Source organism: Agelaius tricolor, unplaced genomic scaffold (assembly GCF_023055355.1).
Source record: "Agelaius tricolor isolate 1412-34295 unplaced genomic scaffold, bAgeTri1.0.p SCAF_1, whole genome shotgun sequence".
NCBI classification, from domain to species: Eukaryota; Metazoa; Chordata; class Aves; order Passeriformes; family Icteridae; genus Agelaius; species Agelaius tricolor.
In genome coordinates, this window is record NW_027269261.1 from 90,505,215 (window position 1) to 90,530,796 (window position 25,582).

At 36.8% G+C, this 25,582-nt stretch overlaps 1 protein-coding gene across 1 annotated transcript in view; it reads left to right on the forward strand.

The window, feature by feature from the left end:
• RNGTT (RNA guanylyltransferase and 5'-phosphatase) overlaps positions 1 to 25,582 on the forward strand; it is a 171,868-nt gene that overhangs the window by 5,511 nt on the left and 140,775 nt on the right. The window contains exons 2-8 of the mRNA XM_071443118.1: positions 259 to 368; positions 6,008 to 6,111; positions 6,245 to 6,333; positions 11,044 to 11,119; positions 14,257 to 14,506; positions 20,113 to 20,222; positions 20,983 to 21,084. Of these exons, the coding sequence (XP_071299219.1) occupies positions 259 to 368; positions 6,008 to 6,111; positions 6,245 to 6,333; positions 11,044 to 11,119; positions 14,257 to 14,506; positions 20,113 to 20,222; positions 20,983 to 21,084 (841 nt within the window). The remainder of the gene's footprint in view (positions 1 to 258; positions 369 to 6,007; positions 6,112 to 6,244; positions 6,334 to 11,043; positions 11,120 to 14,256; positions 14,507 to 20,112; positions 20,223 to 20,982; positions 21,085 to 25,582) is intronic.

Sequence of the window (25,582 nt, forward strand, 5' to 3'; positions counted from 1 at the left end):
ACAAAAAGTTAGCTAAAAATGTTTAATTACTCTGTTTCAGATGAACTGACCTGTATTTCCTTTAAACATTTAAACTTACTGATGAAATCTGAGAACTCATCACTAAAAAATATTCCAATTTACTGTTGACAGTACTATTTCAGCAATTATTTATTATTGAAGGTCAATGTCTAAAACTGCTCACCATGTTGGTTTGAAATGCTAAGTTTTAACTGTGCATATACATAAAATACTGCAAAATTTTATTATCTTTCATAGGGAAGTTTTTACCTTTGAAGACAATGTTAGGACCAAGATATGATGAACAGGTTGCTGAAGAAAATCGCTTTCACCCGAGTATGTTATCCAACTACCTAAAGAGTCTGAAGGTAAGGTTAAATTTTCTAATAATTGAAACATTGCTCTCATTATTAATATTTACTCAAGTGTTGCTTTTCAGATCTAAGGAAAAAGTTGTTGATGGCTTTGTTTGGAACAGCTGTACAGAAATTTTTTTTATTTGTTTACATTTCCAGGTTTCCTCTGCAATTAATAGATTTCCAGAAGTGTTAGGAAATTCTTGAGACTAAACATTCTTGAGACAGGTTAGGATTCTTGAGACTAAACAAACCCAAGTCCCTCAGCTGTTCCCTTCATGAGCCTTGTTGCTCTTCTCTGTTCACCCTCCAGCACCTCAATGTCCTTTCTAAAGTGAGGGGCCCAGAACTGAACACAGCACTCGAGGTGTGGCCTCACCAGTGTTGAGTGCAAGGAGATGATCACTGCCCTGGTCCTTCAGGCCACACTATTGCTGATACAGGCCAGGTGCCATTGGCCTTCGTGGCTACTTGGGCAGCAGAGTGTAGGCTGATACTGAGCCTCTCAAGCCACTCCTTCCCCTGCCTGTAGCACTGCCCAGGGCTGCTGTGACAGGATTCTGCAGTTGCCTTATTAATGTTGTAGCATCCATCACTACAGGCTTGTGGTTCTGGCTCCCTTCTTCATCCTCTGTTTTGCCCATTTCTACCTGTGTTCTCCAGTTTGCATGTTCTGCACTGTAGCACAACTGTGACAATAGAGGTGGGAACAGGACCTTTCTAGCCTTTCATGTAAGTCTCTGTAGTGTTGTGGCCAGTCCGGTACATTTCCCCATATGGGAAATGGGATTTTGAGCCTGCTAGGCAAAGAAAGATCTACCACCTAATTAATTGAATGGGTTATTAAACTTTCTATTGAAGTTTAGTGCCATTTGTTTTGATTGTGTCTATGAGATGAATCATGCAAGTGGTGTTTTTTCTGTGGGTATTTTCATTATTTTTTGATGGTGATCGAACTTAAATTAATTCTAAATTTGTTTAACAGTATCAGATCTGAAACATCAGAAGAATTAGGTGACTAAAGGATGGGAATCCTCATTTTATTAATCTTATTTAGGCATAGGAATGAAGTAGATGGTGAACTACTCAGTGTAGCAGTGGTAGGAGTACCTGTGCAGTAATGTGATAAGAAAGTATGATCAGTGAAGCATATGTGCCTGTTCTCAGTGCTTGAATTGGAAGGATTTTTCTTGTTAGAGTTCCGTGTTTTATGATCCACTCTAATGACAGAGGATCAAACAGAACTCTCTGTGAATAAAATGGTAAGAATCCTGAGGTTCAAAGTATTCCTAAAGGATTAAAACCAAATGAGGTTAAATGTTGATACCAAAAAATGGATATAGTTTATTTAACAGTAAAAGAAACAAAGAGAAAGAAATAGAAAAAAGAGGTGGGTGGGGCACAGAAAGAGTGACAGGGACAGATTAAATAGAAACCATGGGTCCCAATGACATCTTGCTGCTCCCCTCCATCTGGTTGTCTTCGTGGGGAGGGTCCTTCACCACAAAGTATAGAATCCAGTGGATTAATATATGTTTGGGCCAGGTGGGAATGCCTAGGTGCCTCCCCTGAGCAGGGGAAGGTTGTCACTGTCCCTTGCAAGGCTCTGTGTCAGTTACATCATTTTGCATTACATGCAGGAACCATTCAGGGGGCCTTTGATGGACCACGACACCCCCTCTGCTGTCCCTCACCTGAAGGTCCTGTAGATGTGGTGTTCCTGGGGTGGGGGTCCCCACAGCTGCTCTGTGTAGGGTGTTCACTGCTTCTGCTAAAGAAGGCTAAACACCCAAAACCTCTCCTCCTCCTGGGTTGGGGGAGAGTCTGTGCAGACCTGGCAGCAGATAAGCCTGGGGCTATGGTTCCAGCCCGAAGCTGCTGGGCTTAATTGTCCTGTGGAAGTATTATTCTCCCCCAGCCCAGACCTGAGAATAGGGTCACTTTTACCTTATCTCAGATCAGCTTACAGGCCAGGGCCTCAGTCAGGGCCCCATTCAGGGTGGGCTTTGGTGATGCAGCTCTTATTAGTGTAGCTTCATGATATAGTTGTAATGGACAAAAATCCTTAATAAAAACGTTTAAACCATAAACTGTAATATTTCAGTCTCTGACATGTGAATCTAAATTCTACTTGAGTTCCTCTTTTATGTATGATGTTATTTTTGAATCTGGATTTGATAGGCATACCTGGAATTTTTCCCAAACCAATCTTATTAATGTTTTAAAGTAATTTAAAATTCTGTATATATTTTGAAGTTACAGAGAATTTCATAACCTTACTCAGAATTTCTAAATGCTTGCCTCCTTAGTGATTTGCCACCAAAAAAAATTAATCATGGTGAGACTCTAGCCTTTCCAGTAGTCACATCTGTAACTTCTGTTGTAATGCTACAAATTCATGTCTTGAGTGACATCAGATTATTAGAATTTGATAGTAAAATTAGTAGCATGAGGATCCCCACTTATATTTTGGTAATTTTGATTAACAAGCTGAACATAGAATTTCTCTCAAACTCTCTGTTCTCGTCAAATCTCTTACATTGTATTGGACCCTGGTGTTGTTGATGGGTGTTTGCTATTTGAAAATATATATTTCTTTTTTATTTGCCAAGTTATGTAGTGGTTACTTACCATTTGTAGATTAGCAATTTACCAACAAGCCAGCAATGAAATAAATGTGAAATTGAGGAGCCCTGTAAGAGTGAGGTTTCCCACCCAAGGTGAAAGTAGCTCACTGTGCATGGTTCTTGTAATTTTATTGTAGTGTATTTTTTACTGCTAATATTTTGCAGAATAATTATTTCTGAAAACTGGTTATTACTTAAGTCCATATAATTTAGCTCCCAAATAAAAGACTTCAGCAGAAACTTTTACATCTGGATTTCTGTAATAGAGAGATGTTGATGTTACCCCACATCTTTGAAGGTACCAGTTTAGCATTTAAGACAAGGTCTATCTGGGTGGAACTGTCTGTAACAAGCTTCCTGTGGGATTCCTTTTCTCACAGAGCTGGTTGTTGAAAATCTGAATGTTAGAAACTGATTTGATTAGCCATGCCAGCCCCATTTTTCTTGTGATTGCCAACAGTGGCATAGTATCTTAATGTTCTCTTAAACAAATTACAGGAGCAATTGGTGACAGCGTGAATAAGTTTTTTAAATTTATTGAGTAGGTAGGTTAGTATACAGTTTATGCTTTATACAGGTAGATTTATTTCTGTCACAAAGAGCTAAGACATTAGTTAACTCAAAAGAATATTTGAGTAATTAGTATGCTCAATTACAGAATTACAGAATTCCTATTAGGAAAACTACTTACCAATTTTCAGCCATATTATTGTTTTCGTAGATACATTCAATCACTGATCTAAACTATTTTTCTCAAACAAGAAATTCAAGAAAAAATTCCCGAGACTGAAGTGAATTCAGTGTATTGTAGTATTCTCTCTCCTTAGGGAGGGTGTTTTCAATCTCCAGTGTCTAAGGAGAGGCTGCTAGAGTCATACAGGGGAACCTCACAAAGCCTGTTTTATTGCACAGCAGCAGAAGAGTGCATGCATAAGGCATTAATAGCTGGGGATATCTGGAATGTGAGGAAGTGAGGGGAAGGTTTTTATTTTGTTCCAGTGGTACTGGTGGTTTTTTTGGCATGGATTTTTTGAAAATCATAGTTGTATACTTTGATATATTGTATAACCCCCCTGTTCTTTAAAAATTCTTTATCATTTTCTTGTGCTGTGCCCCCTCTAAATTGTAATGTATTATGTGCAGTCAATCCCATGGATTGAAAATGCAAATGATTAGGCTTCCTGTAAAGCAGAAAAACTGCTTTCAAGTCTTATATACTCTATATGCCAGAAATGCTTTTATAAATTAAAAGCTTTGGATAAATTACACTCGATGCCTATTTGCTGTAGTGCTCCATGAAGTGTGTGAGGAACAGTGTCACCTTGCATGAGCTTCACTTGCCTATGATTGAAATTATATGCAATAATGGCAAAAGAATAGCAAGTGAGAAGTCCTACAGGCCTGAATTAAGTAGTCTTGGAGACATTTGCAAAATGCTGTAGGGAACGGAGAGGGAGGAAAGTAATCATTGAATTAATTGCCTTTGTATGATTTCTACAGAGTTTAGATTCAGACAGAGTTAATCACTGTCTAGGATGCTGTCAGTCTCCATGCTTAGCAACTCAATTGACACTTTATATTTGAAGTTTCAGGTGGTGTGACATTGTTTTCAGGACCCCCTTGTGAGGTGGTTTATATTTCTGCAAAACACAGTAATAAGAGTAAATAAAGTATTCTGAATACAATATGCAAAGTTGACAATGAGAAATTCAGAACTGATCTGGATATTACATCAGAAGTTTTAATGCTGTTGACATAAATATCACGATGCTTTTAAATATTTATTAAATAAAAGTAATATGATAGTATATAAGTATTACAAGCATATATCATCAGAAGTTTGAATATCTTGGAGACCTATCTGTAGATTATTGGAAATTTTCCTTTAGGGATCTACTAAACAACATGTTCATGTGAAATAGCTGTTTCGTGAACTGTGTTCTAGTTATAATTGGATTTTACCTTTTCTGAATTGTGTGGAAATGGTGTTTTAACTTTGTAATTCTTCCAACTGCATTGCTGAGTTATTGCCAGTCTGTTGGTTCTACCTGAAAGCATGACACTTGAGTTTTTTGTCCAAAAGCAATTGCTTGCACTTACAAGATAGGAAACCAGAAATACTTTCTTTGTTCAGGTGTGTTAGTGAGCTGTTTTTTGCACATTGGAACAAGGATCAGTAGGATATACTTTGATATGCTGTGTGTTTTGTGCCATCCAGTGGAATTTCTGCTTTCCATCCTTCTTAAAAACGTTGTAACTTCCACAAGGTTCCTTAAAAGACCCATTTTCCAGCTGTAAAAAAAAACACTAAAAAAATAAGTTGATGCACAAGGTAGCACATTAGGGTAGAGTGGGCAAGGCATCCTGGATTCAGGAAGGCCCTAATGTCTGAGTGGTTGACACTGCCACCTTAGCTGCTGACAGCATGTTTAGATACCTGAAGTTGTTATGCATTTTAGCTTTAAATAAGATGTTTTTAAGAATTTAATTAATTTGAATAATTTTTAAACTTGATAATGTATTCATTCTTTTGCATTGTTTTGCACTCTAATAGATAAATTAAAATGAGTTATTTTTTTCTGGGAGCATACTTATGTGTAAGTCTCAGTAGTTAATGTTTCTTACGGTACTTTCACTGTGCCAGTGTTTATTATTGCTCTGCTTTGCATAAGAGCACTTGATTCCATCATGTTTGTCTTTTTAGCATGTTAAAGTAATTCTTTACCAGATTTTCCTGCTGTTAGCAGAATTTTCTTATTTAGAATCCTTGGTGGGAGCAAACTGAAGTTTTTGAATTGATGACTAGTGCTAATTTAGATGCCAGCTTTCACAAAGAAATGCAGCTGTCTGTAATGGTGGTAAAATACAGATTTTACAAAAAAATGCAATATTTAATGCTTTTTAAACTTACAATTGTAGCTTGTGGTTGCTTTTAATTATTATGGTTTTAGATATTTAATATTTATGCACAGCTATTTGAACCACATATAAAAATTTATTTTTGTTTTTTATGTTGTTTCTTAGGTTAAAATGGGTTTGCTGGTAGACTTGACCAACACCACTAGATTCTATGACAGAAATGATATAGAGAAAGAGGGAATTAAATATATAAAGCTCCAATGTAAAGGGTAAGTTGTGTGCTCTTTTTAATTATTTCTGTGGCTTTTAATTTGAAAGATCACAGTGAAGAATTTAAATTTTTTTTCTCTTTTTGCCTTTCCCCCAGGTGTCTCCTAATCCATGTGTTCTTGTGTTTTTCAGGCATGGTGAGTGCCCTACACCTGAGAATACAGAAACATTTATCCGTGTATGCGAACACTTCAGTGATAAGAATCCTTCAGAGCTTATAGGTACATCTTATATCCATCTTATGCCCATCAAATTTTTTTATTCTTAGTTTGTATCATATTGGCTTGTAACTGCAGTCTCTTATTCTTAGAAGTCTGAGCAAAGGAATTTCCCCAGTGCAGTGTTTAAGAATGTATAAATTTGATTGCTTTTACTGCAAAACTAATATGCAGAAAGTAGTTTTGCAAAACTAAAAAACTATATGCAAAAACTAATATTACAGAAAGTAGTATGTTTCTGCATCCATCAGTTTGATAACAGCTGTTGGCTTAATGCAGAAGATTACACAGGATCAAGAGCTGTCTAGAAATACATGATACTTGCACTGTGGTTTTGTAACTTCTGCTGATACAAATGCGAGTTATGTATTTGGTGGTCTGGTTTACTTGAAGTCATATTTGGTAATTGGATTATCAGAGGTTCTTTAGCAAGTCTCACAAAACTGGTAGTAGATACTAGGCTAAGTTTTTCTTCTGTGGTATACAGTCTTGCAGTCAATATTTGAATGTTCTGAGCATACTTTTATTCAGAGAGAAATAAGTTCTGAGTTTATTTTGCATCCCTTCTAGTTTTAGTTAAAACTATTTTACTCTGATTTTTGTCAATCATATTAATGTTCATCTCTATCTGCAAACTATCAGAGACAAGAAGTTATTTGCAGATGAGTTTCCAGAGTCAGAATGGGTGTCATCTCCTATCTTCTTGGATGGTAATTTTGCAGCCTTCTTGAATCTGGGTGTCTGTGCAACTTATGAGTACATGGAACAGTTGTTTGTGCAGGTATCATCGCTAAGAGCTTGGTAAACTAAGCTGGTATGTTCATGCAGTTTAGGATTCATCCAGATACATGGTAGGATAGCTGAAGTTATTGGAAGGGACCTGTGGAAATCAGCTACTCAGTTGCCCTTCCTTAGAACAGGGCCAGCTAAAGCAGCTTCCTCAGGACTATGCCCATTTGGCTTTTGACCAGCCTCTAAGCTTGGAAACTCCACAACTTATTCTTGCAGCCTCTTCCAGTGTTTGTTCTTTCAATACACAGGTGTTTTTTTCTCGTGTTGAAACAGAATTTATTGTATTTCAATTTGTAGCCATTGCTTCTTGTTCTGTTGCAGGATGTGATACCGCTGAGAATTTTCTTTTTTTGAGTGCTTGAGAGATTTAATTTTCTCACACATTTTTACACCTAGTTTTCTTTTAGATGCTTGCTTGCTTCTTTTTTGCACACAGAATGCAGTTTAATTTGAGACTCTTGTGGTCTAACTCCAGCCAGCAGCCAAGCCCCACCCAGCTGGTCCCTTACTTTTTCACTGGTGGCACTGGGGAGAGAAGTGGAAGGGTAAAGGTAGGAAACTCACGAGTTGAGATAAAGACAGTTCCATAGGGAAAGCAAAAGCCATGCACACAAGCAAAGCAAGGAATGAATTCACTGCTTCCCCTACCCCGGAGAGCAGGGCCCCATCACACCTAGCAGTGACTTGGGAAGACAAATGGCATCACTTTGAATGTCCCCCCATTCCTGTTTCTTCCTCCCACTCTATGCACTGAATGTTCTGTGGTCTGGAGAATCCCTTTGGCCAGTTTGGGTCAACTCTTCTGGCTGTGTCTCCTCCCAGCTTCCCAGGCACCCCTAAGTTCCTCACCAGCATGGCAGCATGAAAATCAGAAAACGCTTTGCTGCCCAGCAATAACAAAAATATCTCTGTCCTCAATCCTATGTTCAGCACAAATCCAAGACACAGCCCCACACCAGCCACACCAACCACCAGTGAAGAAAATTAAGAATCTGCTTCAGTTGAAAGCAGGACAGAGATCTGTGTGTTCTTCTCTGAACAGTAACACAGCTGCATGGTTTAAAAGATGAGGAACTGCTAAATGGGAGTGAGTGGAACCAGTTCACCAACAGCATTTCAAAACTTATGCCAGAAGCAAGACATTGTTGGTGACTAACCCCATTCGCTTTTCTTTTATCAATTTCTTATTTTCAGTTTCCCCCTGCAGTTCTTTCACTTGGTCCTCCAATAATATTTTAGAACTTGGAATAGTGGTTACGGTCAGCAATTTATAAAGTGCATGGATAGCATGGTGATATCCTATAAGTAGCAGACCCATTTAGTTGATATTTCAACTTATAAAATGCCATTTTTAGTGTTGAGTCACTAACTTTTTGGCTCTGATGAATTGTGGAATGTTTTTCCATTATTTAGACATTTTACCTCTTTAGGGGAAAAAAGTCAATTAGAAAGAGCTAAGGAGAAAGTAGTATGCTGACTAAACTTTTGAAGAACATGTTGTTTAGGCTTTTGTAATGAAAGAGAAATGCTGGAATTTTCCATTTCCCTTTTGTGAATTACTGAAATTTGTCCTTTTGGGCACTTGTTTCTTCTGACAGGGCATCAGAGGGACTGGTGTGGAGGATGTTTATCAAAAGTGAAAGAGGTCTACAGAAGTGATAGTATTGTACCCTGTGTGATCTTTCTCTTCTAAGCCATTTGGTCTCATGCTGAGATGCTTCTTATCTTTGTCATGTGTATAAAATTATTGACTTAACTTTCTTGGCAGCAGTAGCAGCTGCAGGACTAGTGGTAGCAATTGTGTGCAATTTTGTTCTCAGTGTCATGATTAGATAAGAAAAGAGACTGAAATGTGAATGTTAAGTGATCAAAATTTTCAATTCATCTAGAGCAATATAGGAAGGAAACTTTATTTTTGCAGCATGAAGGACAGCATTATGCCTGCCAACCTTAACAAGGTGACATACAAAAATTTTGCTTCAGCAGAAAACAAAGGAGAAATGATCGTTAGGAATAAATTATATAAGGAAGCTAAAATTCATTTAATTTTATGCAAGTTACACAGTTTTTAGTATTTTTAAATGGTTAGAAATGATGAATCCAAAAAATTCATGATATTTTTTACCTTGCTTTATCAAGAAGGAAACTTTGGTGGGGCAGGCACAAACCCCTGTTAATACATACTTTTTTTTACCCACTTGAAGTTGGTTTGGTTTTTTCTCATCAGTCTACTTTTTGTAGGTACTTTGGTTCTCCAGTTGAAAAAGTTCTACTCCGTGTAGAGGAGTGTATAAAAAAGATAGATATTCACATTTCATTTGAATATGCATCAAGTAAATTGTTACTAACCTTGTTTTAGCTGTGGTAGAGAAATGAGCAAATTATTTAAAGCTTAAGTGGCTTGCTCCATGGTGTTGTGTTCCAGGTCTTGCACTTTGGCTCACAACCACCCTGGCTAATGCTGCAGGCTTGGGGAAGAGCAGCTGGAAAGCTGCCTGGTAGGGAAAGACCTGGGTGTGCTGGTCTACTGACCATGAGCCATCACTGTGCCCAGGTGGCCAAGGAGGCCAATGTCCAGTAGGATTAGGAAGTGATTGTCCCCTGGTGCTCAGGCATTGGCATTCTGGAGTGTGTCCAGAGAAGCTCAGCAGAGCTGCTGAAGGGTCTGGAGCACAAGTCTTACTAGGAGTGGCTCAGGGATCTGGGATTGTTTAGCCTGGTGAAAAGGAGACTAGGGGGTGACCTTATCACTCTCTACAACTGCTTGAAAGGAGGTTGTAGCCAGGTGGGGATCGTGTCTTTCCCCAGGCAACCAGTGACAGGACAAGAGGAAATGATCTGAACTTACACAGGGAGGTTTAGGACGTTAGGAAAAATTTCTTCACAAAAAGGTGAAGTTGTCAAGCACAAGAACAAACTGCACAGAGAAGTGGTTGGATCCCCATCCCTGGAGGTATTTAAAGCTGTGTAGATGTGGCACTTAGGGTCATGGCTCAGTGGTGGACTTGACAGTGCTGGGTTAATGGTTGGATTCAATGTACTTAAGAGCCTTTTCCAACTTAAACAATTCTATGATTCTATGGTAACAACTGAAAAATGTTAAGAATAATTGCTCTTGATGTTAGTGGAAACTTTAATGATATTTATAATTTTAAATTAAGTAGGAGGAAGAGGCAACATCTTGCCTGAATCCTTCATGACATTTTTAATAGCACAAGTTTTCAGGCTGGTCTGCTTACACTAGATGGTGCTGTTGCCTTGAGAGAAAAAAAAATGCAATGCATTTGACAGTGTATCTTTCCTTTTACTAAGGGATGAGTTCAGTAAAACAGAGGCTGAAGACTTAATTCTTTTTTTCACATTGAAGAGATAAGTAATTCAAGATGATTATGCTGTTGTATAGTTTTATTTTTGTACATTTTTTTCCCCAAAATTAATAAGTCTGGTCTTAGTATGTTTATATAGAATTTGAGATAGAATTATGGTCTATTGGCACCCCTTTCAATTTTGAGGTAAGGTAATATGAATATGATGTTTTGCCTGATGGTATGAAATGAATGTCATGCTTGTTGAATCCAGTAAAAGCTCAATTAATAAATTTGATTATATTGCCTTCTGACAAGCATTTGAGCAGATCTGTGAGTCTTATCTGTATTAGCCATATTTCAATCACATTAAGTTAATGCTCTTGATTGTGATGAAGTGTCCTATACCCTTGGTGCTGCTAATTTGCAGAAAGAATGTAATAAATTGCCTTTCAGGCTTATGTGCCTTATGTGGTCTGTACTGCTGTGATGGGAAGGGAGATAAACTTTTAATGTTACAGATGGAGGTGGAAGGATCTAAACCTACAGTTTTGATAGTAACTATGTTTGTTAAAACCACTTGTAAGTGATGATGTCCTTTTCTTGTCTTTTCTAGGTGTCCATTGTACACATGGTTTCAATAGAACTGGGTTTTTGATCTGTGCCTTTTTGGTTGAGAAGATGGACTGGAGGTAACTTTGTATGTTAGTTCCTGGGGTTTTGTGGAATGTGGCCAAAGGGTTCTTCAGTGTGTTTCACTCATTGTCCTGTCAGCTGTGCTAATGTATTCACTATTTCTTGTTTTATAGCTGCCTAAGAATCTTGAGTAAACAGCCCATATTAACATTTTTTGTATCATCCCTTGGTAGCTTAGCCTGCTGCAGTAAAGAATTCCAGGTCTGGTAGGTCAAAAGTCAGCTGTACCTGCTGTGTGTGGGCCTTGAGCAGTGTATGTATCATATTGTGTCTCTTTCCCATGACATGTCCCACGTTTTAAGTAAGAATGTAGAGTTCAGAGATTCCTGGAAGATTATTTCCTGTACATTTTCATCTTTTTCATGTAGGTGTGGGTGTAGGTTTTTGGGCTTTTTTGAGATCTGATGAGATTAACTAGAGCAACAGCAGAGTAGCATACATACTTCTGAAGGATTGGGGGCAAACAAAGTCATTGTTTCCAGCTTGTTTTTTGACTAAAGTCTACAGCATGCTTCTATACAGACTCATCCATTTTTCCATCTTTTAAAAACGTTGGTTCCTTCATACAGAGTAATTCTCTTTTTTACATAACATTAGTTTTAAAAGAAACCCCAAACCCAAGCAATGTCTGTACCATCCTGTAGGACATAACTTTTGCATAGCTTTTGTTTTGTAGTATTTATAAAACACTATTTTCTTCTTGACAGAGTCCTGTGAAAGTCATATTTCTTGACAAGCCTGTTAAACATTCCGATATTTCTTATGTGTGGTCCTTTAAGTGAAGAAAATTCTGCTCCTGTTGCAGGATTTTCTTGTGACTGTACATACAGTTATTATGCTTAGCATACATGTGCAAGCTGTTTGCAAAGAGCTAGGTCATTGCTGTCTGTTAGTAAACCTGGAATAAAGATGTTGGAGTAATGGAGATGGAAAACTTTTAGTAATGGGTGGTTGAATCTTTGCAGGATCCCAACTGTGTATAGGAAGTAGGCACAGACACGAATGGCTTTATAGTATGATTCTTGTTGTTTCTATGAATTAGAAAAATTGTATGCTTTCAATCAAACAATTTTCAAGTGGCATGCAATAATTAGACTTAGAACTGATCCTTTGTTCTGAAGAGGAAAGGCACTTGAATCTCTTTGGATCTCCTACTTTTATGCCGCCTATCTGTTTTCAAAGCATGGTGGGAAAAGCCTTAAAACTCAACAGCCATGTCTTATGTTTTTTGCTTTGGGTAGTTAACTGTGTCAAGTTTGTTAATCTCTGTCAGATTATTTTAATAGAACATCCAGATGTTCCCTGGTAGGAAAAAATGTCCACAGCGAAGGAAACAATTTTGGCAAGCTGCTGGTTAATGCTGACCATTGTATGGAGATAAATCTAATTTGCTGCATCATTCTTTAAAACAAGGCACTGTTTCTTGCTAATGAGGAAATAAGATCTTCCTCATGGAAAAATCCATCCATATTCATTCCTTAAGCGTACGAGGCAGGAGTTTGTGTACAGTGGGATATATTTTATAGTTAGTTTAGAGAAAGGCCTGAAAGCTCTTCAGCTTTCTGACTGGTAAGGTCAGAAACCTTACTTGATTCTCTTTTCAACAACTCATTTTCCCCAAAGATTACTGTGTTTCTAGAACCTGGAAAATAGGGTTTTTTCAGCTAGGGTTCTGTATTTGAGATCTGTGCCACCTCTTTTGGCTTTCATTGCCATCTATTCCAGATCATTATAGAGTCCTTCTAATATTATCAGAAAAAAATTTGAGCATTTTTCAGACCCCATAACTTTTACTTTGTTTTGTGCTTTCAGTGGCATTCATTACAGAAGATGTGAAACAATTTAAGAAAGATAGCAAAGTAAAAAATGTGAGAAAGAAATTAGGAGTCTTAGAAAACAGAATGGGGAAGAAAGGTCCTTCTAAGTAACTCAGACTCTTAAACTGTCATTTTTGAAGTGATACTGTGTGATAGTGTCACTCTGGAGAATGTCATGCTTTCTCCTCTTACAAAGATCAGAGGAGTGAATCAACCTTACTGGTTCTTTGACACTTTCTGTCTATTCTGGAAAATTTACCTCTTAAAGTTCTCAGGCTCCATTCCATACTGTACACATCAGACAAAAAGAAAAAAGGATTTGGAATTAAACATCTGAAAAAAAAAAAAAGTAACAGGGTGTAGTATGTGCTTTTGTTCCAGTTTTAAGACATGTGCTTCTCAAGAAGCCTAACAGTGACATCTCTCTATTTTTGTGGTTTCTCCTTTCCCCTATATAGTAAGATTTTAAAATGTTGATTCTTGGAGCCTTACTGCTCTTCATAGCCTTGATAAATGGAAGACAGAATTACATCCAATGTTTTTAGTTAAATGTTTTCATAGGATCTATGAAAATGGCAACAATAAAACCCTTGTATTGTGCTCACTCTTGAATGTTTTGGAGAGTTTTCTCCTTGGCTGGTAAAGGTGCATGACTGTTAGTTTTGGTTTCTAATTTTTTTGTGGTCCAGCTTCCAATTTATTTGAGCAAGATTAAGTATTAGGTTCATAGTAAAAGACTACTGAACCACAGTCATTTTATTAGAAACTTCTGGAAAGAGAAGTAATGTAAAAGGTTAGGGTGGTCTTTCTCAGTATGATGGCAAAACCTCTAATGAGAGGAAAGACAATTCTTAGTGGAGAAAAATGTAACCATATTTGAATTTAAACATTTGCATTTTTCTCCATTAAGTTTGTTGATATGTTTCTTTGGTCTTCTTTTGTGTTTGTGCAGTCCTCAGGTATTTACCTACATGTCACCCATTGCTTCTCTGTAGCAATAAAAAAAGTTTTATCTGTGATAGAACAGTGATCAGCAGACCACTAGGAGCTGCAATAAGGTCTCAAAGCAGCTGCAGTTACTTGAGAACATTTGCAGTGCCCACAAAGTTGTGCAGAATCTTGTGCAAGAGCAACTGCTACCTGGCTGATCTAAGCATGGACTTTCAAATATAAGGAATGTTTTTGCAATTACCACTTCAGAATTTGTATTGATTCTCAGTCCCAATAATTCTTATGTTTGGTAAAGCATGACATGACATGTAAATTAAGCATCCAGAGTGATTTTCTTTTTTTTTTTTTTTTTTTTTTTCTGACAGTATTGAGGCTGCTGTGGCTACTTTTGCTCAGGCCAGACCTCCAGGTATTTATAAAGGTGACTATTTGAAGGAACTGTTTCGTCGTTATGGGGATGAAGATGATGCACCAGCACCACCAGAGCTTCCAGAGTGGTGCTTTGATGAAGATGAAGAGGAGGATGATGATAATGGTAAAACTGGAGGCCCAGAATCAGAACCTGGATCATCAAGCTCTTCCTTTGGCAAGAGGAGAAAAGAACGCCTAAAACTGGTAATTTTGATTTGGAATTTAATATTTGAATTGCTAAACATAATTTCATAACCTCATACCCATCAGTTACCTCATCATACATGCTATACATGTGTCACTGCTCTTGCAAATGGGGACTGAAAGCATTGTCTGTAACTGGAAGAATTTGAAAATATATTGTAAACTTTTTGTATTTCCTATGTGAGCTGGGAACTTTAATATTCAACACCTCAAATATTCCAGTTGTAAAAATGACTTAAAAATTTTATAATACAACAAGTTTTTGAGATAGTAAAATGCTTTTTAATTATTCAGTCTGTCTTTGGAGATGAAATGTTATTAGAGTTAAATGGAAACAGCTCTTGTTTTTTGTAGTCATGTGGATGAAATTCAGAATTTTTAAAATTCAGTGCTCATTTTGGTAAATAGTTTTTCTTTGGAAAATTTTGTGGGATTGAAAATTGGATTAGAAAAAAGCAATATGAGGTTAAAAAACCCAAGGCAGCTTTGAGGTCATAATGTGTTCAAGGCTGTTTTAGCTTTGTAAGAAATACAGCTGATCACTTACTGTGATTTCTGACATACATCTGCATAATTCTGATGAAATGAGTTACTGTAGTTACCATGATATGGAACTAATACTCAAGTACACAGAATGTATTTGTATCATCTGAAGACTAATGACTCAGTTCTCTTCAAATTCCTGATTCCCTTTTTTATTTGCAAATAAATTAGGCTAGACTATTGCTGAGTGCAAGAATAGGTTTTTTTCTTCAAAATACTGAATTATTTTACTTGTGTGCTGAGGGGTGTTTGTTTGCGAAGACTTGGAAATCCTCATACTGAAATAGGCTGCAAAAAAGCATTTTGTTGTTACTGTAGCTGGTCAAGAAGGTTTGCAGGTGGAGTATGGAAAATGTTAACCTGATAGAAATACAAAATCCAGTCTAAAGAAGCAAGATGAACTTTGAAAACTTTCAAATTATCCCTCATCTGGAATAAAAAATTTCCCACACTGTAAAGACATAGTAAAAGTATATTTATGGGATATCACCACTTCCTCCATTAGCCTTGCAGTAAAGCATTGATATCTAAATATTTTGGGGGGGGCTGGAACCTTAGAGTTTTTTTGATGTGTCCTCTGATGCATTAGGAGCTGAGGTGTTATGATGAGTTACAATGACAGCCTCTTTTTGTCAAGTATAAAACTCAACTGGTCCGTTTAACAGGAATGATATTGGCTTCCCAGACTTTTTCTTGTCTGCCACCGTAGTTTTGTTGAAAGCTGGAAGCTAAATTATACGAATAAGCATATTAATAACTAAAAGTTAATTATGAGTTAGATAATTTGTGAAAGAAAGAGTCATCTAGTTAATATGCATATTCGTATAATTCAGTTTTGCAGCTCTGAAGGAACATTCTTTGACACGAAGAGGAGGAACGGGCAGAATTCTTTACCATGGTTCTTGGCTGGCAGATGGGACTGCTGCTTAACTCAGTAGAGATGGATATTTGTGGTTCCTTGTAAATATGCGGTCTACAGGGGGAGTGAGTATCAGGTAAATACCTCTTGCTCAGATATTCTGATTTTACTGTCTAAAGGGCTACATTTTCAGTATTGTGTTGGTTTCCTGCAGCAGATGTTTCCACCTTTATAATTCATCTCTTTCCTAAAAGCCCAGGGGTAGGCAGTGTAAAACTAGAGGCAGCTATAGTGATAGCAATGGTCTGATTTTTTCTCATTTTGACCCAAATCTTTGTGGAGACAGAGGAAAAGTTTAGTAGCAGAGGAGGAGACAGCTCCCAGGCATCTTGCTAGGGTAATGAATAGTCAGAAACAAGTGCTAGCTAGCCTGTGAAATGAAGTTAATATGCTGTCCATTTCAGAAACTCTGATGTGAGAAACTTTACTGCAGCATTTTTCATTAAAACTTCCATATTTTGATGTCAAAAAAATCTTGACAGCCTTTCTTTCCTACACTACTACAGAATCATTAGAACATAAAGCCATTGCCGTTTCCTTTGTCATCACCTGAAGGAAGTTGACAGGTACCAGGAAATGAGCTTGTTGCAGTCTGAGGTGCCACACAGGAAATCCAAACAAGTTTTGACTTTGTCAGTGCATGCAGTATTGATTGTAGCATCAAAACAACATTATTAACTGACACTTAGAATTTCACTTCAGGAAAAAAATATTTCATTTTGCAAATCGGACAAAAAGTTGTAATTCTGAGCCAGAACCTACAAACCTTTCATGGGTTAAATGGAACTTTTACTGTTTATTAAGGAATGTTGTCTCTTCTAGTCCCAAGTAAGTTGCATTTTATGGGGTGTGAGATGCAGTGCTTCTGAAATGAGTTGTGACATCTTAAACAATCTGGTAGAGATGGTGGCTGTTAATGATTTAATTCATGATTTTGAGTGCAGGTGTCTTGTGGTCATCTGTGAGACAGACGGAAGCAATTAAACTGATTTGATGTAATGAGGATAATATTTATTAGTTAACTATCACAGTACAATTATTCTAAATATTAGTGACTTGGGGTTTTTCTGTCTAACCAACTCTCCTTTGCAAAGTTTAACCCTTGCACTTATTCTTCTGCCTGTGGGCATCTTGAAGGATATGGGAAAAATACTATTTTTTGATTTGGGAGCACCATTTTATGTGCTTGAGTATGGGTATCCTTTCCTTCTCCATGTTAAATGCTTATTAGCTCACTTTTTCCTTATACTATATTTTTTTTTGTACTACTGCCCTTTCTTGTTATTCTTTGTATTCTGTCATGTTGACTCATGTTTTCCTGATGCTGTGGTGCCTGTAATTGAATGCAAGCCTCTAGTTGAGGCCATCCTAGTAAGGCTTAATAGGGAAAAATTAATTTCACATGTCTTAAGGCTAATATTTCTGTTTATATATCTCAACATAATTGCCTTTCACAAGGCAGAACAATACTAATTCAGCTTTTGGTCTCTTGCTGCTTCCATGTATTTTTCTCTAATTATCTACCAGTGTGTGTTTGTATAATTTCTTATCCATTATTAAGGGTAGAACTTTGTTTATGCTGAATTGCACAGTGTTATTTCCAGCCCATTTTTAAAATGAAGGATAACACTGAATCTTAAACTACCATCCCAGTCTATATCCTTGTTAATAAAGTCAGAGATGTCACAAAAGTAAGAATGCTAATAGGAAGTTTAGTGGAAATAAATTGATGATCTTATGCCTAAACCAGACCCTGCAGATTCTTCCATTTTGTTAGAGGAATACTAACTCCTCTGCACCTGGTTTTGGAACACGTTACACTTCTGGTTTATGGAAGTTACATCTACCCCATGTTTTCTGAGTTCCTCGATGAGGATAAGATAAGCAAACAAAAAACAAACCAAGGCAAATGCATGCAATGCCAATTCTGTGAAGCCTGTTTCATTATGAAAAGAACACCTTTGCCACTGAGTGACACTCAGTATGATTTTGTTTCCTTTTTTGCTTGTACATGCCAAGAGGCAGTTACTGTGATTTGGTCCTGTGTTTCTAGGTATTAAATCTAAGCTGGTAAGTGTAACTCTCTGTCTCTCACTTCCTTCATTTTAGAAGATATCTCTTCCTGACATGTTTTGGAATGTTTCTTGCCTTCTGGGAGGCAGTCAGTCTCTGGGCATTTTGGCACGCAGTCAAGTCTGAGTAGCTGAAGACAGCTCTCACCGAGGCCTGGTGATAGCCACTAGGGTCAGGAAGGTGTGTGTCTGGGGCTGTTCCCACTCCCCCACTCCTCCAGATGGTGTTTAGGATATGAACCAACACAGGATGATCCACATTGCCACTTCTTCAGCTGAAGTGATGGGTGGAGAAATTCATGGCAAGTGGGGCAAGCTTGATTAGTACAGGTGGTGTGAAGGTTGTGCACAGTGTAGATACCAGTGCATGTAGTTTCCCTGGATCCTTTAGGGCTTAGTATCAGTACTGAGGAGTCAATTTGCTCCTGGTGATCTGAGTTCTCTGGAGTCTCTGCACCGTGGTCTCCAGTGTCCTGTTTCCAAAGGCATTGGTAGCTGAACAGTAGGGTAAAAACTGCATGGATCTGGCTCAGTTTTAGCACCTTATCCAAGGAATGTCCTCATGAAACCTGAAGTGCTAAGTTAGCCAAGCACGAATACCCAAGTGACTCACATTGTTTTCATAGTGCTGTGCCTTAGTGATTATACTTGCAGCAGATACTCTGCAAGAAACACTTTCAAGTACAAATTTTTTACTTACTTTTTCTTTTCTGGAAAATCTTTCCCGTTCCCTGCCTGTTAATTCAATCTTAGCAGTTGTACTGGCATTCCACTCTGCCATTATTCACAGAAGCAAGGCAGAACCATCTTCCTTTGTTTCCTGGTGCTCTTCACCACTTACCAAAATGCAGACAATGTGCTGGCCAGGCACGAGTAGCTGTCTGCCTCTCTCACCCACTCCCCTGCGTGCTGGTGCCCATGTAAATTGTATGGGCTGAGTGACACACACAAAGTCTGTGGAGCTCAAGGTAGTTAAGGTTTTCAACCAGTATATTTCTTTAGGATGTTCTGTTCTCAGAATGTGATTTGGTGATATGACTGAGCCAATCTTAACTAACTGCAGGCTGTACTGAAAACTGGTCCTGCTTTTTCCTGCTTTCCCTTTTGCTTCCGTTGTGCTGTCACTAGTACTGAGTTATCCTATGGTGAGCTAGTTTAGGATACTGTTCTGGCAGAAAATTATTACCAATTTATGATGTTATTTTTGCCAAATTAGTTCCTAGACTTGCTCAAGTGTATAACAGACGAGTGCCACAGCATGTGGAAATGCAGAGGAGAAAAATACTACTCCTTTCTGGATTTGTTAAAGCTAGCTTCAAGTGTTTTGGAGAACAGATATGAGATACTTGTATCTTCACATGCAGGGTTCAACAGGTGAATAGTCATGGTTTGATCTTCTCTGTGTGCATTGAAAATTTATTTGAGATTCTGTTGAATTAAGTCTGGTTGGTTTGAGATCTCCATAGAAATCGTTAATTTTGTAGTTTTGTAGACCTGGTGGCTTTCATGTGTTTTGTTATGCATGATTTGTTTTTATTCCTCTTGGCATCAAACTTTTTGTAGAATGTACAAGTTATTTTAGAGTTTTATTTCCAGATTGGTTTTTTTGATGTCTACATAGGCTTTTCTGGGGCTTTCAGGATAGCAGCTCCACTCTAATAACCTGGTTTGGATTGAGAAAAAATTATAAAAACATATTTACACAAATATTTTGTTACAAATCTGCTGTTTATATTTTCTCTTTTGTTAAGTTTGTCCTAGATCAGCATTCTTGAGAGTATTAGCTAAGTAGTGTAAGCATCTAAATACTAGCTATCCCTTCCTTTTGCCTTATCCTTATTGCCTTTTTTAAGTTAAATTTTTTCCTCATTTAGTTCCTGGGTTTATAATATGGCTCACCTGTGAGTTTCCTGGCAAAGTTGAGCTAATGTATCTTGACATTTGGGGGTAAATCCTTAAGGAATGTTTGAGCTAGTATTGCTCTAGAGGGTTGTGAAAACAGTCTTTATCTTGTATTGACATATTATGTTTTGATTTTATGAGGGCTTTAATACTGAATTATTTTTTTTTAGGGTGCAATTTTCTTGGAAGGAATAACAGTTAAATGTGTGACCCAGGTGACAACGCAACCAAAATTAGGAGGAATACAGCAAAAATGTCAGCAGTTCTGCGGATGGGAAGGGTATGAGAATATTTAGAACTTACTTATTTATACTATCTAGAAATAGGTGTTGTATTTTGCAGAATGGAACTGGTCATTGTGAAAATGAGGAAAAAGGTGACCATGGATTGTTTATTAAAAAAAAGCCTCAAACACACTTGGCAGTGAAAGTCTTGCACTGTACTATGAAATGGAATGATCAATTTTTGATGTTAAGAAACAAGATTCTAGAATTACTCTTCCATTGAGATAACAAAATGTTGTTTTTCGAATTCCAGATGTAGCCTACTCCAGCTCTACAAATGCTTAGTTCTTTCTCAAGCAGAAGATTTATTTATACCATTGCTATTACACTTAAATATAGAGGTATAATACTCATTTTTATAGGCAACTTGGATTTGTGACCAATGCTAATGAAAATGTTGGTTTTAGTGTCTATGATTCTGGACTTTTCCATTCCAAAGTTGGTGATCCACACTGCTTCCTAACTTGTTGATGCTTATCATGCCTGTAATTTTTAATTTAAATATCTCTTTCTGCATAGCTAAAACTTTGAAGTTCCACATAATTTAGTGGTTTGTCATAAGCAAATAACTTTGTTCCTATGAGATAGGCTTTTGACTTCTATTGCAAAATACTTTATTGGAGAAGATGTTCTAACTCAGAGTTAACCTTGCAGCAAGTCTGGTACCAGGTGTGACTTGAGTCTAATGTGAAAAATGTATTTACTTGTGTGACTATTTATTGCAGAACCATTAATAAACATGGTTCTTTTTATTAGGACTGGATTCCCTGGAGCACAGCCTGTTTCCATGGACAAGCAAAATATTAAATTTTTGGAGCAGAAGCCATACAAAGTTAGCTGGAAAGCAGACGGCACCCGGTAAGTTCATTTTAAATGAAAAAGCAAAACACAGTAAATTCGGTAGACAGTTTGTATTTTCTCAGGAAAGTGAATTTGCTTGTACAAAGGACAAACCACAGCATCAAAACTGGCTCCAGAGATTAGTTTTTATTCTGTCTTGGTACCCAACATTTGCTGAAGTTTGTGGCCAAGTTTCTTTCTAGCAGCTGTTTTACACACTGACTATTAAAGGCAGGTACCATTATTCTCCATAACCCTTGCCTGTCTGTCAGCCATGACTTGCCACCAAGGTCTTAGAATAATCTTACATGGCAGTGAGTGTTTGCTAAGGTGAGGACTTTATTTATAAACAAAATTAAAACTTCTAATTGATCCTTCAGAAGCTGGGTAGTATCAGAAAATTTGTAGGGGTATTTTTTAAAATTCATCCTGTGATCAAACATGTTCAAACATGTAGTTCATGTCAGCTAAAGACTCAGTAATTTTATCTTCCCTCACTAATTCTCTTACATTCATTGCAGGGGTGCCTTTTGTTTAATAACAAACTACAACCTAATTGGACTTATTGGACATATTCTAAAGTTTTTCCTGAGTTCTTTATTTTGCTAGGTTTGTTATCTTTAATAATAGAACATCCTAGATAATGAAAATCCTGGAGAATATGGGGAATTTCATGTCTTATGAGAATTGCCAAGTGGCTCCACATGGAGTCAGTCAGAATTCATCACAATCACAATTCAGCCAGAACTAAGCTGTGTTGTACAAAAAAGCCCCAGACCCTTCAAGTGTCTCTCCTCTGTGGAGTTCACGCTTCAAGGGTTTATTAGCTTGGGCTGAGCATGGTGTGAAAAGTCAAAGTAAGCTTGCAGTCAGTATGGAGACCTAGCATTAAGAAATGTGTGGGAATAATTGGTTTACTAACACTGGCTGTATGCACAAGCACTTGGATATTGCAGTGCAGGTGTTCTCAGGGTGGGAAGATACAGCAGTGGGGTATTGGGAGGTTAAGGCATATTCTCAGGGCAGTACAGGGCATAGGGCATTCCAAAGCTGCTGACCCTGAACAAATGAAGTCAGCCAGCTCTTAAACTGACCTGAAGAGTCTTTGTCATATCCTATGTTATTAATTTGGAAAACTGATGTCTTAATGTAATATTCTCATTTTCTTACTCAAATATGTGGATGGGATGCCCACGTTCTGAGTACTAAAGCAATTATACAGAATATAGTAGTGTATCTGGAAGACTGAATTTTGTGAAAGAAATTGAAGTGTACATGTAATTTCTTGTTGAAATTTTCAGTATTTTGAACATTCTATCCTCTGTTTTTAGTTTTAGAATGGTGAGAAAACAAAATGGAGGAAAAACAAAACTGAAGGAACTAAATAGCTCTTTTAATTTTTTTCAAAACATAATAACTGGTAATAGATTATGAACATACACAGACTGATAGGTATATTCAGAGAAGAAAATGGATTTGCAGAGATCCAGTGTTAATGAAATTCACCTTAAGTAATATGAAAGAGAGATTAAAGATGAAAACCTGAGCTGTTATTTGAACATTAGGCAATTTTCATGATATGTATCCTAACCAACAATGAAAAATTATGATCATTTTTACATTGGACATTCTTCTAATTATTTAGTTGTTCTCCAGTGATGCAGACTCCATACACAATTAAACAGATTTTCATTAGTTATTCTGAATGCTTGTGTTGACAGGCGTGACCTTCTTGAATTTAATATTAAGACATCAGTTAGTGGAGACCCATTTATGGATCCCCTACTTCCATTATCTGGAGATGGAACCCCTGTCATCAAATATCTCTGAAGCTATTCTGTTAAGAGTGGTTTAGATGCAGCAGTCTAGACCTTGCCTATGAAAATATTATTAGGCTTGCATGCTTTTTTCCTTTTGTTGCTTTGTTCTCTCTCTTTGCTTAAAAAGCACTGCTTTTTTGTTGACCTTGTTGGACTTAAAGAAAAGCAGATGCATAACTAATAACTTTCTGTTATACTTTCTCACTGAAATAAAACAGTTTTATTTTAGCTACAACATTAGCCAAACTTCTTAAATGTCACTATTTGTTAACTACCTGTATTTGATTTCTTCAGCAGCAGTCTTTCCTAGAGGTTTCATGATTGAAGCATTTTTGGTACATTATTGTAACTGATATCCAGTGTCAGTAACTTCACTAATTACTTTTACTTTTATTCAAAAACATTTGCTAATTCTAGATTCCAATTGGAGCTGAACTGCTTGTCCTCTATTTAAGAGCTGTTGGTTTTGGTGTTTTGTCGTTGGTGGTTTTTTTTTTGCCCCTTTCCCCATTGTTTGGGGCTTTTTTCCAGTGGTAGAACTCTGCATGATTTTTTGGTTTCTTAGTATTGTTGTATTTTTCTATCCATAATTTTAGAAAAAGAGAAAGTATTTCCCTAAATAAAAGGGCATTATTTCTCAAATAATGTTGTCTAACAATGTGAAATTGATTAGTTAAATTATTTGATAGTGATTCTATAAAATATCTCATGGGATTTATTGGAGTAGTATCTTACATATTTTTGTAAGTGTGTGAGTTTGGTTTGGGTAAAACTCATCCTCCTTCGTTTTCTTGGAGTTCTGAGTTCAAAATATTTGGACTTATCCTTGCTTAGCCTAGTCTGTTGTGGTTTGAAGAGTTTGAGCCTTCACTGTGGTCTTGCTTTTTCTGTGCCTGGTTTCCAGGGCCCTTGCTGCATAAGTATTAGCAGGGCCCTGGAGTATGTTTGTCCCAAAGGGAAAAACACAGTATGAACAAATACTTCTCCCCTCATGTTTGTAAATGCCAGTGTATAAAGATGTGTGTATTTGTATCTTAGGTTTAGAGAAATGAACTTTAAATTAAAAGATCTGTGAAGCTCATTTAGCATTGGCACTCTTTGGTGAAATATTTCCTTTGAACCAGCTACTTGGTTGTATGTAAATGCTGTATGCAAACTCATGCTGTTTTGAAGAAAACCACCTCTAAAATTATATTGCTTTAAATTATTATTATTTAAATAAAAGTCACTGAGTTCTGCAGCTACTCTGACTGGTTTGGTGTAAATTCTCAGTATTTATTGGAACAGTAGTCACACTATTGGTGTCTTATAAATAATTTTAATGCTAGTCTATTCAAAAGCCAAAGGGCAAATTCCCCTCTAGTAAAATCATGCCTTTTGGCTTTGTTGAGATGAAATATATGTTGTATGTTAACAGTAGCTACAAAGTAGATACATCTTTACAAATGTATCCAATTTTGCAGCGCCCTGTTCTAAAATAGTAGTTACTGTCTGGATAAGGTAATTGTGGCAGGATGTTCAAGGCATTGCTGGATGACTCTGCATTATCAGCTTTGTCCTGTAAAATGATTAGCCAGGTGGGTAATGGCTTGTTGTATCCCTTCATATGGATCTCATTAATACTGTTTGTAGCAGATGCTTGTTCTAATGAGTGGAGCTGACTGTTCAGGCAGGGTAAAGTAATGAGACACCAGTTCTGAAGGAAAGACTGCCACCACTAAGAATAATAAAAAGCTTAAAAATGGCTGTGGAATAATTCAAATCAGTACAATCAAACAGGACTGGGTTTTACGGTGGCAAAATGTGACCTGCACTAAATGGAACGTATTAAGGGGAGTAAGTTATTTTCCTACATTTCTGTGAGTAGCTTTTTTATTTTTCACATCTGTACACATGCAGTTTTAGTGAAAAATAATAAATGTGATCATAATACTATGGCTGTTCAACTATGTTAAGGCAGCTATTTTAAAAAATGCAGAACAGGTAGTTCTTGCCAAAGGCTATTAAATTTGAAAAATCTTCATGCAAATTTGATGGCTTGAAGATATCTAAATATGAATAAGTAGATGCAGAATAAAACAGCTCTTTGAGAATTGCTGCTAGTTGTTTAACGAGTTTGTAACAAAATAGGTACATCTCTGAAGTTGTTTTTTCTTTCATGATTAGCAAATTACATTTACATTAAAAGAAAGGCCTGTTGCCTAAGTAATTAACTTTTTATTGTTATCCTAATGCAAAATAAAAATAGTAAATGTACGCTTAATTGTATGATAATACTGATGGGCAATTTTGATTGTTTATTAATCAGTTTGATTTATCTTAATGTATTGATCAATAAATCAATATATCTATATATAGAGAACATAATTATTTTGATTTAGTTGCTATATTATCAAACTTGTGATAGCTTCCTTTTTTTTTAATTCAGCTTTTTGTAGAAATTGAAAAAATTTCTCTTTTCTTTTTTTTTGGCATTTGCAGCCTTTTTAGAAACATATTTGTGACCCTTGAAGGGAATCTACTCTGTATATTTTAAGATGAATTTTCTATAAATGTCATGAAAACAAGGTTGAAGTTTCTCTCTGATTTCCATGGCTCAATAATTTTTCTTTCCCTGCTCTTTGATCCTTTACACGATGAGATGAAACTTATATACATAACTCTGAAATTGCAAATTCCTAATATGAGAAATTATC